Source organism: Natator depressus, chromosome 1, assembly GCF_965152275.1.
Source record: "Natator depressus isolate rNatDep1 chromosome 1, rNatDep2.hap1, whole genome shotgun sequence".
Classification (NCBI taxonomy): Eukaryota; Metazoa; Chordata; order Testudines; family Cheloniidae; genus Natator; species Natator depressus.
In genome coordinates, this window is record NC_134234.1 from 236,895,251 (window position 1) to 236,913,656 (window position 18,406).

General features: G+C 43.0%; 1 protein-coding gene across 1 annotated transcript; it reads left to right on the forward strand.

Moving 5' to 3' along the window:
• Positions 1-551: 551 nt before the first annotated feature.
• On the forward strand, positions 552-18,100 carry LOC141977208 (aldo-keto reductase family 1 member B1-like). The gene is made up of 10 exons (XM_074938578.1): positions 552-740; positions 5,243-5,410; positions 7,738-7,854; positions 9,478-9,555; positions 10,318-10,440; positions 13,383-13,489; positions 13,665-13,746; positions 14,676-14,759; positions 15,776-15,858; positions 17,557-18,100. The coding sequence occupies exons 1-10, from the start codon at positions 675-677 to the stop codon at positions 17,597-17,599; spliced, it is 951 nt and encodes a 316-aa protein (XP_074794679.1). The 5' UTR covers positions 552-674; the 3' UTR covers positions 17,600-18,100.
• The last annotated feature ends 306 nt before the right edge of the window (positions 18,101-18,406 follow it).

An 18,406-nucleotide genomic window follows, 5' to 3' on the forward strand; every position in this document is an offset into this window, starting at 1 on the left:
GGCACACATGGCCTGGCCTTTGCAGGTCCCTGAGAGCTCTGTCCTCAGCAGAAAATAGCCCGCACTGCCTGCCCCTGAGGTTGGAGTGCACTGGAGGGAGGAATCAGCAAGCTACTCAGTGTCACTCTTTGCAGAAAGAAATGGAGGACCTGTGGCACCTTAGAGAGGAACCAATTTATTGAGCATAAGCTTTCATGAGCTACAGCTCACTCCATCGGATGTGCTTATGCTCAAATAAATTGGTTCGTCTCTAAGGTGCCACAAGTCCTCCTTTTCTTTTTGCGAATACAGACTAACACGGCTGCTACTCTGAAACCACTCTTTGCAGAAAATCCCAACAGGAGAGCCGGCGCATGCAACAGTGGGGAGGCCGCGGGCAACTCAGGCGCGGTGCGTGCATCACCTGCCAGGCCCGCAGGCTGCCCAGGCCAGCGTGCACTGAGCCGCGCCCACTTCCAGGGCGGTAGGCGCGGCTGCTCCGCTACAGGCAGGCGGCGGCTGCTCTGCACCGCGTCCCCCCCTCCCGAAGCCCTTCCCTTCTCTGCTCTCCCCGCCCGCCGCAGCCGCCCCCGGAGACCAGCTGCCGGGGCGGGGCCAGTCTCCAATACAAAGCGTGGCTGCTGCTTTTCTCCCCCCCGGGGCCGCGATCCAGGGAGGGCCGAAGAGTTGGAGTCATGGGGCCCTGCGTGGAGCTGAACACTAAGGCAAAGATGCCCATCCTGGGGCTCGGCACCTGGAAGGTACCGTCATTGCAGGAGCTGGGGTCTAGGGCATGGTCCCCAGCGGCCACCAGCGCCTGCGCCCGGGTGCATCGCATCCCTTCCTCGTCGCTGCCTCTGCAGCTGCGGACCCCTTTGCAAAGGGTGTGCCAAAAACTGCCGGCCTCCGCTTGGCTTCTTGTTACAGGGCAGGCAGCTCTGGCCGCCCCCGGCACCTCCTGAGCACTGGGTAGTTCCTGTGCAAACTATTTGGGTTTCTTACGCTGGCACGATTTACCCCGCGGTGCAAAGCGTCCTGTCCCCTGATGCGTCCGCAAGGCCTGGGATGCGGATGGGGAGGTGGAGGGCGGTGTCTGTATGCGCTCAGTGTGAATCGCGTATGGCCATTATGTAACGCAGATACTGCGGTGTGTCACGCTTCCATACCCGGCCTTTGCTGCGTCTGAGCCTAGCTATTAAAAGTTGTTGGGCCCATGGTGCCTCGTGTGTAATTCATGCATCTTTTAGGGGGGGAGAGGAAGGAGTGTAAAGGCTTCCTGCGCTCCAAAATTTGTCTAGGAAATTGAGTGGCCTATTTAAAGAGCCACTGTCAATTTTAAAATAGTGTATTCTGGCCTAATTTCTTTGCCCCTATTACAGTTAACTTTCCCTATTTTAAAAAGAGCATTTTAAAAACGCAATTTCCTTGTTACTGCTCAAGTTTCAGTTTATCACTTCTCTCTGGTTGGCTGAAAATCGATTAAAAACCAAAGAAGTCAGTTTCACTTTTAGACTCTTCTGCCATATTTGGGTTTCAGACACTGCAAGAGAACTCTTTTTTTTTTGTTTAAAACAGCTGTTTTTATTAGCCTTTTCTTTAAAACTTTTTCTATTGGCCTTAGATTTTTTTTATTACTTGGCTTTTAAAAGAATATCCCCTTAAGTCTCATGAAGTTTGTTGGTATCACTTTAAAAGTGAAATAACGTACAAGGGTAGTTTCTAGAAAACTCAGGGCAGCCACTGTCTGTATTTTGTACATTTCACGGCATGTGATTGATGATTCATAACTAGCAACACATACAATCCCTGGGGGTGGGAGAGAGGGATTGAAAGAATTTATAATTTTAATTAATATAGCCAGGAGTTTAGATTTCTGGGTTCTGTTCCTAATTCTGACTTCAGACTTGTGTGTGACTTTGAGGAAAGTGTTCATGCTTGTCTTTTTGTCTATAAAACAAAGATATTACTGACCTGTTTTACAAGGGTGTTGAGAGGATTAATGCTCATAAAGAGCATCCTCTCTTGGAAAGTCCTACTGAAGTATGAAGCGGTATTGTAGTTATTATTAGAGATATGGCAAATGTGTGACAGTGGATCTTGCTAAAATGTCATTAAACTTAACTCATGCTTTCTGTCTGTGGTGAAATCATTATATGTTCCAAACAGATTTATAGGTGAACAGAGCTATTCTTACATTTTTAAAAGCACTTTTCTATGTCAGCTTTATGCAGTGGTTTTGCTATCCACTGCTTGATGTGCTGGTTCCAATACTAAGTTAATGCAGGGTGGAGATCCAAGGTTTTAATCTGTTTGGTATCCCTAAAGTAAGGTGTGTCTACATAGCCTATGGTAGCGAGCCTGCCAGCCTGGGTTAACTGACTTGAGGTAGCAGGGCTCATGCTAACGCTTTGTAGTTGCAGCTCAAGCTAGAGCCTGGGCTCTGAAGCCTAGGAAGGGGTGTTCATAGTCCGAACTCCAACTTGACTTGCAACTTCAAAGTGTATGCCTTTGTTTTATGTCTTACAGCAGAGCTCTGCATTATGTGGTCCCACAAAGCTGACAGTGTCTCATATGGGGAGGCAGGATAGCGCAGTGGTTTGAGCATTGGCCTGCTAAATCCAGGGTTGTGAGTTCAATCCTTGAGGGAGCCATTTAGGGATCTGGGGCAAAAATTGGGGATTGGTCCTGCTTTGAGCCAGGGGTTTGACTAGATGACCTCTAACCCTGATGTTCTATGGTACAATCCTGTGAAATGCTATTTCAAACAGCATGCTACAGTAGATTAGAATAGGTGACGTGCTGAACAATATGAACACACAGTGGCCACTATGACATATAAATAATTTCCATAGGTTTTTCTTCCCGCTGGCCTCTTACAGGCCGAGGATCCCATACTGCTCCTGCACAGAGCACTTACCTTATGCAGGCCCCAATTGCTGGATGGCATATACCATAGCATAACCTGAAATCCAATGTCTGCTTATTTTTACCTTTTGAGAGCAGCAAGCTAGTGTTTAAGCAAACTTGTTATTTCAAGCAACTTTTGACCAGCAGAATTGGAACAAAATCAAATAGCAATCAGCAGCAACAGCTGGATTTATGCAATACCTGAAAATGCAGACAACTATCTGAATTTTTAAATTATTATTTTTGCAGGAGCAAAATGTTCTCCTTCTAATTCTTTTATCTAATACACACTGCAGACTCTGAAATCTAATATCGGTTCATAGATGTCAGTCAGTGGACTGGTCTACATCTTGTTGTCTAGCCATATGCCCTGAGGGACAGAGCGGGAGCTCTGGTACTGTGGTAAGTTCCTGATTTGCAATAGTTCAGGTGTCATAGGATGAATTGGTCACTTCCCATGGTTGGCAGGCAAATGCTTAACGCTTCCCTTGAGAAGACCAATCTCAACTGCATGCCCAAAGCACAGGGGTTCAAGGCCATAGGCCTGGTCATTGGTACTTAAGTAACTCCCCTGCTGTCCTGTGAGATGAGTGCATTCTGAGGTGCGGAGGCTAGCTCTAAGAATCCTTGCTGGAAAAGCCTTTTTTGGGGGGGGGATAACATGTATGTAACATTTGAAATCTTCCTCCCCTCAGCAGTCTGTATATCTGCCATATTACTTCTGGCTACCTATTCTCTTTTCAGAGTGGTGATTGCACTCTTTTAGTGGTCGGGAAGCTTCTGCATCTCCCCGGCCTCCCCTCTTGTGGGATGCTTCCCTGTGTGATCATTAATACATAGCTCTTCTGTAGCACTTCTTGTCCATCGAGCTGAAAAACTTTTACAAAGAAGGTAGTTATTAGTATCCTCACTTTACAGATGGGAAACTGAGGGACAGAGAGGTCATGTCATCTGCCCATCATCACACAGAACTTAGACCACCTGACTTTATCCCTTGCCTTTCCCAGTGCACTGCACTGCCTTTCATAGGCTCATGCTTCTTCTGCTAGTGTGATAAATGAAGAGTGGGTAGCTCACTTTTATGGACACCCAGCCAGCCAGTTAGCTATAAAATCCCTGTTATTAGCTGTTCTCTACTTGCTTTACCTGTAAAGGGTTAAAGTCCATAGGTAAAAGGAAAGTAGTGGGAACCTGACAAAGAGCCAATGGGAAGGTTAGAACTTTTTAAAATTGGGGGGGAAATTTTTTCCCTTTGTCTGTCGTTCTCCAGAGAGAGGGGACAGAGCAGAGACAGGGTTGAAACTATGCTGTAAAAAGCTTTGGGCCAGGTATAGAAAATCATCAGATCATACCTAGAAACTACTCATTTAAAACCCCAGATATGTAAGTAGGTCAGGAAATGTCTAGGAAGACACGATTAGGTTTATCTTTTATTTCTTTATGGCTTGTGGACTCCTCTGTGCTAACCCCAGGTGCTTCTGTTTTGCTTGTAACCTTTAAGCTGGACCTCAAGAAGCTATCTTGATGCTTAATCCTTGTAATTGTGTTTTTAAAACCTAGCAAAAAGCCTAAGTTCCAGATGTATTTTCTTTCTTTTTGTTTTTAATAAAATTTACCTTTTTTAAGAACAGGATTGAATTTTTGTGTCCCTAAGAGGTTTGTGCATTTGTTGTTTAATTAGCTGGGGGCAAAACTGATTTCCTTTGTTTTCTTTTGCAGCTCTTCCCGGGTGGAGGGGAGGGGGTGAAAGGGCTTGAGGGTATCCCACAGGGAGGAATTCCCAAGTGCGCCTTCCTGGGTTCCAAAAGTGTTTTTTGCACTTGGGTGGTGGCAGCATCTACCCATCCAAGGTCAGAGAAAATCTGTAACCTTGGGAGTTTAATACAAGCCTGGAGTGGCCAATGTTAATTTTTAGAATCCTTGCGGGCCCCCACCTTCTGCACTCGAAGTTCCGGAGTGGGGACTCAGCCTTGACAGCTAGTTCCCAGGATAGCTCTTTTCCTAGGACCACTTGAAGGGTGTTGCTAAAGAGCCCTCTCACACAGAAATTGCTCCTTGACAGCTATCCAGAGTAGGGTCATGGTGTGAGGCAGCTTTGTTTTGCTAAACTATCCATGTAAGATGCAGGATGGATTGCTAGACGCACTGTTGGATGCCATCATTAAGTCAGACAATAACAATTACTAGACAACCACAGAGAGACATTTTTTGTTGTGATTGCAAGGTGCCCAGATGCCTGGGAGGTGAACACCATAGAAGAAATAAATAAACTTTATTGGGGGTTCTGAGCCTCTAGCCACCTGGAAAATGGGGTATTTTAGAGTGGTGATGGTGGTTTTTAATTTATTTTTATTAGTCTCCACCAGGGAAAGTAAAGGATGCAGTGAAGGATGCCATTGACATTGGATACCGCCACTTTGACTGTGCCTACGTGTACCAGAATGAGACTGAAGTAGGGGATGGGATCCAGCAGAAAATCAAAGAAGGGGTTGTGAAACGAGAGGACCTCTTTGTTGTCAGTAAGGTATGGCTGCGGCAGGAAGATCACGGTCATGGGGCAGATTCAGTGCACCCAGGGTGTTGGAGGAAGATGGAAAACTTCACTCCTTTCTGACTCTGTGGGATAAAGCAATTCAAGACATGGTACATTTCACTGTTGAGTTGTTTCCTTCTTCACATGTTCATATGGGATGGGTATAAAGGGCATGCACAGGGAAGGATAAAAGACCTCTTGGATTCTCTCCTGTTTGGAGTGGCTCTTCTCCAGTGAACGTATCAGCAATGGAGGTGGGAATATTGTGCCCTTCCAATGACTGAGGAAGGGACAAGTGTTTTTGCCTGCCATGCTGAGCTTATAATGTAGAACCTAGAGCTGGAGTTAAGGTAAGAACTCCTAGACTTTAAGGCCAGAAAGGACTATCATGATTATCTAGTCTGACCTCCTGCACATAACCCTCACTCACCCACTCCTGTAATAGACCCCTAACCTCTTGCTGAGTTACTGAAGTCCTTGAATCATGAATGGGCATTAGGGGCTACAAGATGCCTCCCACTTCCAGTGCAACTTCCAGAATGAGGGCAATGTAGCGAGCTACCATTTGGCTCTTTCCATTTCTGGTGCTGGAAGGAGGACCAGGTTGTGGCTTTCTGAGACTGGCCTGTATTCAGAAAGGTATTTCAGTATTGCGACACTAACTTTTGGGTACCTAGAAAATCACAGGAGCACACTGCAATTCACAAAGCCTGAGCGAAGTGCCTGGGCTCCTGTGCAATGAATGGGGAGAGATGGACAGCTAAGAATGCGATTCAGAAAAGCCAGCCCGCTAGGTGGGGAGCCGTTTAACCTAACCAATGGGAGATGCTGTTTGAGAGATGTGTATGCTAAGCCCCACCTCTCTCTCTCTCTCTCTCTCTCTCTCTGAAATAGGCACCTGTCTCTGCTAGTGATTGACAAATGGGAACTGCTCTCTCAATGTCAAGCACCTTAGGCAGTTAAACTGCTTCTTGTGAGAATGAGTTGCGTGGGTGCCTTATACCACACAAAGTTGAGGCTGTCCACTGTATGATTGCTAGTCCAGTGGCTAGAGCCCTCCCCTGGGCTCTAGAAGACCCACATTCAATTCTCCCCACAGGCAGAGGGTAAGAAAGGATTCAAACAGGGGTCTCCCACCTGTCAGGAGGGTGGGCTAACCATTGAACTGTGGGACTCTTTGCGTGCATGTAACAATGACTCTGTAGCATGGTCATTAGGACGCCCACTTGGGAGACCCAACATCCAGTCCTCCTGCTCCAATTGCTTTTCCATTATTTATCTGGAGTGGAATAGCTTCCTTAGAGACTGGAGACCCACACCAGAATATCCCAAAGCTCAGTGGTTGGAGCACTCTCCTGAAAGGTCAGTCAGACCTCTCTTCAAATCCTTTCTTCCCCTCTGCCTGAACGGAGAATTGAACCTGGCTCCTCCATGTCCCAAGGGAGTGCCCCTTGGTGAGATTTTTTGAATTATACCTGATCTGGTAGTGGGCCTCTGAACATGCCTGCCGGATTGGGCACCGCATGTGACTTAGGCAGACAAATTGCTATCTTCCCTTGGCTTGTGCATTGCTCTGAGACGTAGGCATCCAGATTCAGGGTCGGGGCAGCAGTGAGCATGTCCAGAGGCAGAAACATAGACACCTAGGGAACTTTTACCCTGAAAATGTAGGTGCCAATTGCGTTTAGGTGCATGCTGGGTTTGGCAGGAGTTTCCTGGTTCTCAGGGGAGCCTAAGGCTGTGACTTAGGTGCCTAAGTACTCTTGTGAATCCAGGCCATGTGACAATTCAAAAACATGGGGGCCCAAATACATTTTTTGCACTGTATGTGTTTGAAATCATTCTTTATCTAGACTCTTAAATTAGGTGATCAATTCAGAAGGCACTTGCAACCCTATTGGCTGTCTAGGTTGTCTTGTAAATGTTTAGCTAGCCAAACTCATGCAGGAGGCTTTTCCCATCTCCCTGCTTCTGGACACAGATGGCTGGAAAGCTTCATTACTCTGTAGCACTTAGTTTTCTCTTTCCGAATACCGTGTCTTGCAATAAGTGGCTTTTTATTCTTCCCTTTAACTGGTGAAATTTTGTTACCATTTTAATCTGCCAGAACCCAATTTTGTCAGGTAAACTGCTACTGAAAATACTAGCATCAAGAAACGTTCCCTCTGTCTCTGCTCACAGATTGAGCCTGTAAATGGGGGTAATAATATTCCCAGACCTGCTTCCTGTAGGTGTGATATGACTTTGTCCTGACTGGGAGAGTTTTGTAAGAGCATTTGCCTGTGAGGTCACTGCTTTGCTTGGTTTTTCTTTTATAGCTGTGGTCCACATTCCATGAGAAACCTCTGGTGAAGGGAGCATGCCAGAAAACCCTTGATGCATTGAAACTGAATTACCTGGATCTGTATCTCATTCACTGGCCTATGGGATTTAAGGTACTGTAATGTTTAACACTTTTGTTTCTTCTTGACAGATTCTGGAGAAGCACTGTCCTCCTGGTAAGCTATCCTGTTACAGCCCCACCCCCCTTACCCTCAAGGAGGACTGAGCTTCCTCCGGGATATCTCAGTATCACTCTTTGTGCTGCTTATTCAGCTTTACTGTATGGGTGTGTGAACAAGGCTTACATCCCTGAAGCGGAACAATGCTGCTTCTACCACGTTCCCTCCCCCTGTTGATCCAAGGAGAGATGAACCTGGGATCAACTCCAGGTCTGAGGGCAGGGTAGTTTATACCTTTAACCATTTGATTACCGATTTCTTCTTTACTGGTTTGTCTTCCTCTTTATGGGAAGGATCGCTATATTCCTTGCTTCTTAACAAGAAGTCTGTTTTTCCTTGTTGCTAGTAGTAGCACTCTTAGGCCTTGTCTGCACTACCGGGGTAAGTTGACCTAAGTTGCGCTACTCCAGGTACAAGAATAACATAGCTGGAGTCAACATAACTTAGGTCAACTTACCACGGTGTCTACACCACATCTCCCATTGACTTACCTTACTCCTCTCCTTCCAGTGGAGAGCGCTCTTCACTAGACGCGCTAAATCAACCCCTGCTGCATTGATTGCAGCAGCGTCAGTCTACCGGTAGCGTAGACCTGACCTTAGTTAAGCAGCAGGCAGTGAAATAAGCTCTTAATTTCTCTTCTCTCTGACATCCACCCCATGCCCTTGGAATCCCTAAGCACAGTACAAACTTGTAGTTACCATCTGCTATAAGAGCCTTGTTGTTCTGTAATCCGTGGCATTCAGAACTGGCAGCTTTCATTTTAAATTCCATATGCAGATTAAAGATATGGTTGAAGCTGGTGATGTCTCACTCCTTGTCTTGGCTCTTCTTTTCTGTTTGAGCCTGATAAAAATACCTTCTCCTTGGTATTCTGCACAACTCCCAAATGCACTCTCCAGTATCTTTTAGTTGTGTTTTAGGGTGGACAAAGTAAATGAAATAAAGCTGGTTCTGCAGGCAGGCTGTAAAGGAGTCTAGGCAAGGGAGCTTTTTTATAATAGCAAGAGCATAGACAGTAACTTATGCACACAGTCTGTTCCATTGTCTTTTCCCCATTCCCTGCAGTCTATACATAGTCTCCCACTGAAGGCCTGCAACAGCACACCATCACTCATGCAACAGATGGAGTCAGATATAAATCCGGCTTAATAAAGGAATGCACCATTATGTACATCATGGGACAATGTATAAAACCTGTGTGCTTTCCTACAGCCATAGGTAATAGACCTATAACTCAGCTGTACTTGTACTATGGTGGGTCGCTGTTCTATTTTGCTGGATCTATCACTGAACTGCAGGCCAGCCACAGATCTAACCCTATTTATTGGGGTGGATTCTCTGGCTGGAATGATGAATGTGTAGCATGAGGGAGGGAGACCTTGCCAGAATGAGTAAGGTAACTACTTAAATAGGCGTTACTATTCCTCTTTTTTCTGCCCTAAGAGTTCGAGTTGCTATACAGAATCTGAGTTCTGTTTGACTCCCCAAGACTTCTAGTTTTTCAGTAGAAAATTCACCAGAGAACATTTCAGACTTTCTGCCTTACACTGACAGGCTGGAGAGCAGCTGTTTCCTGTGGATGAGAAAGGCATGGTCTTGCCCAGTAGCACAGATATTCTGGACACTTGGGAGGTGAGTCTTATTACAGTTTGAGATTAATTTTGGCTCTGTGGTTTAGATTATCTATTTTATATTTGATTTCTCTGCAAAGAATTTATCATTTATTCAAAATTATTTTTAAATACCTTCATTCTTGGTTTGCACATCACTTAGTTGGACTATTTACATAGAATTCTAACTGTATATTTATGCAAGTCAGATGATATTTTTGTTCTCTGACTGGCTGCCTTGGGTAATTTAGCTCACAGGAAATGTGAGTGTAAATTTTCAGTTCATTTGGATTCAAACTTAAAATTCAGGCTAGAAAACTTCTTTGCTAGAATACTAACAAACATATAAGGTGACAGGACATAGTCAAAGTAAATTCACTGAAATTTTAACATTTTGTTAAAAATTCTCAGCTCTGCTTATTACTTGCAGAAGTAAAAGGAGAGTTGTAGGTGTATATACTACCCACAATCTTGAGGATAACCCAACACTGGCAGAATAGTGGCCTATCTGACACCGGTCTCTCCTAACTCACTCGTGTGATTAATAAAAATGCATAAAAACTCTCACAGCCAGAAAAGAAACCTCAGAGAAGAGGGTGAAAAGAACCGTTCTCTCTGCATCCCTTTCCCCTGGTGGACCCCAGAACATATGTGACGAATCTAACCAAGTATCCTATCACTGGTTATCATCAAAGAAATAAACCATGTTGGCAGCAAGAATGCCTTATTTAGGCCCTGCCTTGTGTATCTGGTTACATAGACTCAGATTCTCTTGTCCCCTTAGGCTATGGAAGAGCTGGTGGATGCAGGTCTGGTGAAAGCCATTGGAATCTCCAACTTTAACCACGAACAGATTGAGAGAATCTTGAACAAGCCTGGGTTAAAATACAGGCCTGCCAACAACCAGGTAAGCTGCTTAAAGGTAACAGCTCAGTGTCTCCGGGATCCTGAGGATCTGATCATGTCAGTTCTCTTACAGTGGGGAAGTAGGGAGTGGGCAAATAGAGTAGGGATAGAAGGCATTTTCAGTCCTTCTAGAATTGTGAAGGGGCACTTGAGGGAGTGAATGTTAATAAATATATAGGTCTTACAATGATTTCCTGGTGAAAAGCACTAAATGCTGTACAAAAGAGGTAAGTATCATCCACTTCATTTTACAGTGGGGAAACTGAGGCACAGAGTGGGCGTGTGTGCCTTGTTCATGTTAGTGTAGTCCTGCTTGAAATGGGACTACATCAATGCAAACTAGGTCTCTTTTTTAGTTCTCGCCAGCAGGGTCTAACCAGGGCAGTTAGAGTGCAGCACATGAGCATGCTGTACAGTTCACACCCCTTGTAGTCCACACTGCTGCCATATCGACGATGCCTAAGAAAGCTAAGAGCACCGTCCTGCAAGGGGCTGAGTGAGAACCTTCCATTCCCATTGACTTCAGAGGATGTGGCCAGGCTTAAGCCATAAGTGAGAGAATATGAGTGTTTATAACAGAAACATCTTGCCTATACTTCAGCTACTAGCAACAGCTACAGTATAATGGAGGGGGTTAAGTAATGGCTATGGTAGGAAAAATAACTGAATTGCTTGACTGGTCTGTTTTTTAAAATCTCAAATACAAAATAGGTAGATTGTGGTTATCCCCCTTCTCTGGTACCGTGGTGTAAACGATCCAAGTTCAGTAATGGTTTTCTTATCAAAGTACTGAAAGAGAGGGTTACTTTAATACCTGAGTGAAAATGGAGAATAAAATCTGAACCTCATTCTTGTATCTTGTTAGTGATAGTAATTATAATATTTCAAAATCAATATGTGCCTCCTTCCTGTGGATGTTGAAAGTATACCTCACCAATTCAGTTACAATAATTTTTCTTTCAAACAATCAAAGATAGTAGTGAGTTGGCTGGTGAAATGACTCTTTTCCGTTCAAGTGTTTCATGTAAAAGCAACGTTGTTGAGCATTTGGGTTTTTTTTTTTTTTTTGTAAAAGTTGCAAATCAAGGAATTGGCATCCTGTGGTCTTCTGCTCATAAATTAGAGCTCATGTCCAGCTAACAGCGCAAAGACTAATATTAGCATATTTCTGGTTCAATACAAAATACTTTAGACTAGCTCTCTTTTTGGGGGGAGGGAGAAAATGTTAAGTTGGAATTTCTGTAGCATAGAACTTAGAGCGGAAGGGATGGGGAAGGCCAAAGGGACACTCAGTTATTTGCAGATATTTTCAAACATTCTTTTGTAAACACACATGAACTATTCCATCTGCAATTCATTTTGGAAAAAATCCTAATTTCCATCTTTGATGGAAAGTTTTTCCTTTAACCCGAGTACTCGCTCATTGCTGTAAACAGAGGGTAGCAATTGTTTGAAGTAGTTTCTGTATATTCTGTTAGGCCTTTCTCCCTGAGCCATTTGTAACCGATGAACTAGCGTAGCTCTGAAGAAAAATCTCAGGAGCCTGTCTGTAGCCGTGTCGGAGACACAAGAATGTCTCTGGTTCCCGTTTCATACTAAATATAGCCAAAATTCTGCCTGTTGGGCACCTTTGAAAAGGGGCAGCCCAGCCAGGCGCCTTCATGTTCTACTGTACGAGCAGCTGAATTTCTTTGTGCCACAGAAACAAAATAGCCACGTAGCATCTATCCAGCTGGACTCAGCTGTAAGCTGGACGGTGACTAATATTCCAAACTATTTTAGGAGTTTTGGGAAACTGCCACAGGACCGTCCCCTAAGAGCAATGCAGCTAGAACCATAAATAAAACTGCAGGCTGCAACCCATCCCGTGCAATGCAGTGTCTTGGTCCACCTGCCAGCAGCACAAGATTTCAAGGCCTTCAGTCTGAAAGCCGCAATCCAGATGGTTTGAATGACCAACAGGATAGGGTCTGTTTAATAAGTTTATGCTCCCCAATGTGTAGGTACCCTGAAAATCCCTTCAGTTATCCAAAGCCTCAATTGTCCAAACTGAGCCAGTGTCCCATGACTTTGTGGTAATCCTGGTTGTACTGTGGGTTGTACTGCAGTAGCTTACCAGAATGTGGGCCCAACATTAAGGGTTCTGTAGTCTTTTTCCTCCGCTCTGCCTGGTGTGCAGAGGAGGAGGATGATTCCATTAAAACTAATGGTAGGCACACACATGCATTGTTTGGAAAAGAAATTCCATAACAGACAACGATCTAATGTGTAAAATTTGTTCAGTATTTACATTTTGGATGAATAGGGCCACTTTCAACAAGAGCACTCATGTACAGCAGTAACCAGTACTGAAATTTCCCTATAAATGGATTGAAATGTACCTTACCTGTTAACATCAAAACAGTCTTACGTTATTTTAAAGTAATGGTCTGGAACACTCCAGTTCATAGTACTGATGCTACAGTACTTTCCAAAATATTTGTATCTTTAACTAGGGAAGCTAAACAAGAAAACTTTAAATTGGAAGAATTAGCTCTACTCATTTGAATTTCACTTCAACTAGATTACTCTGATTTTATGCTATACTTTTGGATACAAACTTTATTGTACTGCTTCAGTTGCATAAGTATGAGGATGACTATTTTGTAAATCTTTGAAGAACAAAGTTGATAATTAAAATAAGTGAGGTATGGTCTCCCCATCCACTCCTCTGCCTTGCAGTATCCCGTAATAACTGAAACGCAACAGATAAAACACAAAAACAAGAAAAGTTCATAAAATACGAACCAACTAAAAGTTGTGTAACATACACAGGGTTCGTAATTAGTCACAACTTGCCAACCTACCAAAGATATTTCCTGTAAGTGGAATAGGAAATGATCCCTGGAACACAGCAGCATTAGTGCAGACTGCCTCTGAGTAAATTTGTCCTTGTGCTCACAGATTGAATGCCACCCATACCTTACCCAGGAAAAGCTGATTAAGTATTGCCAATCCAAAGGAATCTCTGTCACAGCATACAGTCCCCTCGGATCTCCTGACAGGCCATGGTAAGAATGCTTTGCAGCCTAACTTGCCTGATAGTGACAACGTGTATGTTGAACTTGAAACTCTGAGGCAAGTTGAACAAGTAACACAGTTGTAATGGGTACATGTTTCTGTTAGTATGTAGTCATCTTATGAAAACTTGCCACCATTAACTTTCTATCTCTCTTGTTTTTACAGGGCTAAACCAGAGGACCCTTCCCTCTTGGATGACCCCAAGATTAAGGAGATTGCAGCCAAGCACAACAAAACCCCAGCTCAGGTATCTGTGCCCAGCAAAGTGAGGTCGCTGCATGAGATCTGCTGCTTCCTTTATAATGTGTCCTCTTGTTTCAGCATTCTAATCTTGTGTAGACTCTGCATCCTTTGCAATCTGATTCCATTCTTAAAATCTCATTGTAAGGGTAAGGAATTAATGATCACCTGGTTATTTGGATAACAGAGGAAAGGGAAACTCGATAAGTTTATGGAGGAGATGGTATGATGGGATAACATGATTTTGGTAATTAATTGATCTTTAAATATTCATGGTAAATCGGCCCAATGGTCTCTGATGGGATGTTAGATGCAGTGGGATCTAAGTTATTACAGAAAATTCTTTCCTGGGTATCTGACTGGTGAATCTTGCCCATATGCTCAGGGTTTAGCTGATCGCCATATTTGGGGTCGGGAAGGAATTTTCCTCCAGGGCAGATTGGAAGAGGCCCTGGAGGTTTTTCGCCTTCCTCTGTAGCATGGGGCACGGGTCACTTGCTGGAGGATTCTCTGCTCCTTGAAGTCTTTAAACCACGATTTGAGGACTTCAATAGCTCAGACATAGGTGAGAGGTTTATCACAGGAGTGGGTGGGTGAGATTCTGTGGCCTGCATTGTGCAGGAGGTTGGACTAGATGATCATAATGGTCCCTTCTGACCTTAGTATCCATGAATCTGTGAAACAGAGGAAAGGGAAACATCCAGCTTTCACCTGGCCACCACTGTTCAACCCATTGCGATTCAATAAGTGTCAGCTTGGCCTTGAGTACTGCAGTGATGAAAAGAGGTGCTTTAGAACTGGAATGGTTCTGATGAACTGCATCTTAGTGTATATTGCATCTTTGCTCTAATAGTACTGTTTGTTTAGAACAGGGAGGTTTCAGTCTCTTACTGGTGATGAATGACTTAAGTAACCCTGCTGATCTGTTTTATGTAGGTTCTGATCCGGTTTCATATCCAGAGAAATGTGATTGTGATTCCCAAGTCTGTCACACAACATCGTATTGAAGAGAACTTTAAGGTAAGATTGCAAATAACATTCAGGTTGGCTTTGAATCGTAGTAACTAGATGGAGTCCAAACTTCTTATGTGGAAGGTAGCCATACTTTCTCACCCTTCCCAGGTTACTCTCAAATAAGGAGGTGGAAGATTCTTTAGTACTGTTACATACAGTATACTGAAGGTTAAACTAACACTCAGGATTAATGGCAACAGTGAGCAGAACTGGCTTAAAAATAAATGCACAAAGTGGCTGTTCAGGGTCCTAGTTAGTGTTTCCTTTCTCTTGTGTGCTGAACAACTGGGAAGTAAAACTTGCCTAATACCTGAGTGTATACAAAGCAGTGTCAAGAAAATGGCTTTCCTCTACTCCGATCCAATCTCTGATATCACACACATATATATAAAATACACACACACACACACACACACACTCTCTCTCTCACTCACTCACTCACTCACTCACTCACTCACTCACTCACTCACTCACTCACTCACTCACTGCACAGCTTGTCATATAATTGTTCTTAATTCAGTGGTACTTTACTGAATTACCAGTGAATTAAAAACACTTTGATTGTTTGCTAAATTAAAACATTCAAATTAAACAAGTTGTGAGAACACACACATTAGATGAACTGGAACACTGAAGTTTTCAAGCATTGTATTCTTAAGCCGGTCAAATGTATTACCCATAATCAGAGGAGTTAGCTGTCAATGAATATGAACAAATGCGCAGGATGAATGTGTAGCTAATTGTCTTTATTATAACAGTTCACAAAAGCTTTCAGTATAGCTGACGTGTCTGTCACTTCAGTTTACATGTTTCTCTGCCAATAGACTGCAGCTGTCCAAAGGGAAATACTTTAGTTGTACAAAGCAATCATTGCTTCTAACCAGCACTGATTTTTTTTTTTTTTTTTTCCAGGTCAGGTCGGGAGTGTTTATGAAGCTTTTTCTTTCAGTCTTGTGAATCTTTGATCACCCAAGTCTTGACTACACTGTTTGAAAAGCTAACTAAAAGTTTTCTCTTGTCAGGTGTTTGACTTTGAATTGACGAAAGAGGAGATGGAAACCATCCTCACCTTTAATAAGAACTGGAGAGCCTGTGCATTCACCATGTAGGTGACTGTTTGAAAACACTTTTTAAAAAGTCCGGGAATTGTGTGTGTGTGAGAGAGAGAGATTGATTTTTAAAAAAAAAAAGGCAAACTGAAATTTGCCTCAGGACTGTCTAACAAACAGGTCTGTCCAAAAATTATTTTTTCAGGACCGTTTTTAACATCTTCACAGTGGTAAACATATGGCTTTATTTTTAATACCTACCTTTGATTTAAACTCACTTATTTATCAAGAAGGAAGAGCCTGAACGCAGGAGTTTAGTCTCTAGTTCTAAACCTAGTTCTGACATGGGACTGGATCTGTGACATTGATTGAGCCTTTTAACTATCTGCCTCACGCTTTGTCAGTAGAATGGAGATACCTACCTCTCTGGAGTTTAATGTTAGCATGCTAAATACTTAATTCCAGTGGAGAATTAAGGCATTAAATTGCCCTTGGAAGTCCTAAAACTTGAGATGCGTTGATCAGCTTCTGTGCTGTCAGTTGAGTTTTCAGTCCACATTATAAAATGAAATAATTTAAAATTGACTTGTAACACCTGCCAAGATGAAACCAGTAACATGTGTTCTTCCACCCAAATATATCTGCATTCCTACTTAGCAGTGCATGAACATGTCCTTGCTCATCATGATGTTGCAAAATTATCCCTTCGTTCCCTTTTCCTTGATGGATGTGAGGAAATCAGGCAGTTGTGATTTATCTGCTGGGTTGTAGTGGGGGATTTTGTTTAGTTTGTTTTCAACTAAATCTATTTTTGGAGTGGGAAGTCTCTGACTTTAGGCAATCCCAGAATACACTCTCTTCTGTCACACTCTGAAATGATCCCTTGAACTGAATGTTAAAGGGTGCTGTCCTAAATGGATAGGAAACCTGTTTCAAATCAAGTGTCAAACAGAACTCTGAGTAAGGGTGTTTTAGCCTAAACAATAGTGTTTTTTGTTGTTGCTTTTTGCCTTGGGTGAATTTAAAATAGCTCCGATTCTTATTACTAATGTCCATCTGAACAGGTAAATGACGTAAATAAGCTTAAATTTTCAAAACTGAGTGATAGTTTTTCAGGGTCTTTTGGGGTTAGTAAATAGAGTTCTAATACAATAACAAATTTAGCAAGCAGTCTTTAATTTCATACAGAAATGAAAGAGACAGCAATATAGAGAAATGAACACAATATTAGGAGTTAAATTCCCAAATCCTGAGCCTGGCTGTCCAGCTTATTTGTCATATACAACTCGGTTGATCACTCTGCCAGACTTCCCCCCCCCCCCCCACCATTTTTAAAATATGGACACTATCTCATTAGGGATATCAAGTGTTGAAGTTTGACGTGTTTAGTATGAAGTATTAGTACTTCTATAGAGATCATAGCACTTTGCTATATCAAGCTCAGAGAGCAAAACTGATTGTTGAAAAATCTAAAAACTTACCATTTGAATGACACAGCACAAATGTAAACACTTAATCTAAAAAGCATTCAGATCTCCCTGCCTGTGACTTCTCAATGTCTAAATGCAAAGGGGTTGGAAGTTTGTGTATAAACTGGATATGTTTCTGAGGCTGCTAGGGACTTAACGCCTGTGTGGACTACTTGTGTACCATTGAGAACCTTCTCCTCAGTCCAGAAAAAGGCACCAATGCCAATATGAGCAGTGTTTAATTCAGATTTCAGAATAACCTTTCTTCTTTTTCTTTTTCCTCAGGTGCACAAATCACAAGGACTATCCTTTCAAAGCTGAGTATTAAAGCTGGTGGTGTCTTGCCATGCTTCCTGACCCCTGGCAGTGGTTCACTTCTGCTGTTACCGCTGACTTGTTCATTTGTCCCCATAACAGTTTTTCACACTACAGCTATCACACTGTACTTCTATTCTGGCTACAGAAGATGTGCTCAAAGGAAATTTTATAAGGAGTCTGAAGAACAAAACGCTGAATATAATTTCGACCTCCTTATTATGTGGGAGTGTTTTTGCCAAGATGGGCTGGGTTTGGCTCAAGTTGAACAGAAAATACACTAGTTCAAATTCTCTGTTCACACTGTGTTTCACAACAGGTTGTAATGTGATTGAGATTATCTCTGCTCCCAGATGGGAGGGTTAGACAGCTGTCATTTGGAAGAGCCAATTCTGAAGCCTTGTCTGTTAAATTCCTGTTTTTTGGAACACTCCTTTGCCTTTCACTCCCAGGTTGAAGTGCCAGTTGACTTCTGAGTATGGACATTTGCTACCTGTGCAGCTCTCCCAAACAATGGAGCTTTTTTGGCAATCTAAAACTGTTTTTTTGCTTGTAATAAAACGTTGTCTCGTTGCTTTGTATAATGAGATGATTATTTCAGCATTGCCGTGACAGTAATTCTGCAGCTGCCCCTTTGTGTGCAGTTGTCTCCAGCCCTCAAACAAGAGAATAGGAAATCATTCTTCGTGTTTAAACACAGAAAGCTCACTTCACTTTCATACTAACTTCTTATGCAGAACCTGCTGTCCTTAAAGGATCTGCAGCTTTCGTGGTACTGATGCAAAAACACGAGTACAGTGCAAAATCCTGGCTAATCAAA

Excerpts from the sequence above, each read along its gene's own strand:
- LOC141977208 (XM_074938578.1), top strand. The coding sequence starts at position 675 with ATGGGGCCCTGCGTGGAGCTGAACACTAAGGCAAAGATGCCCATCCTG. Across the intron at positions 741-5,242 it reads TGGGGCTCGGCACCTGGAAG|TCTCCACCAGGGAAAGTAAA; the intron begins GTACCGTCATTG and ends TATTTTTATTAG. Across the intron at positions 15,859-17,556 it reads AGAGCCTGTGCATTCACCAT|GTGCACAAATCACAAGGACT; the intron begins GTAGGTGACTGT and ends CTTTTTCCTCAG.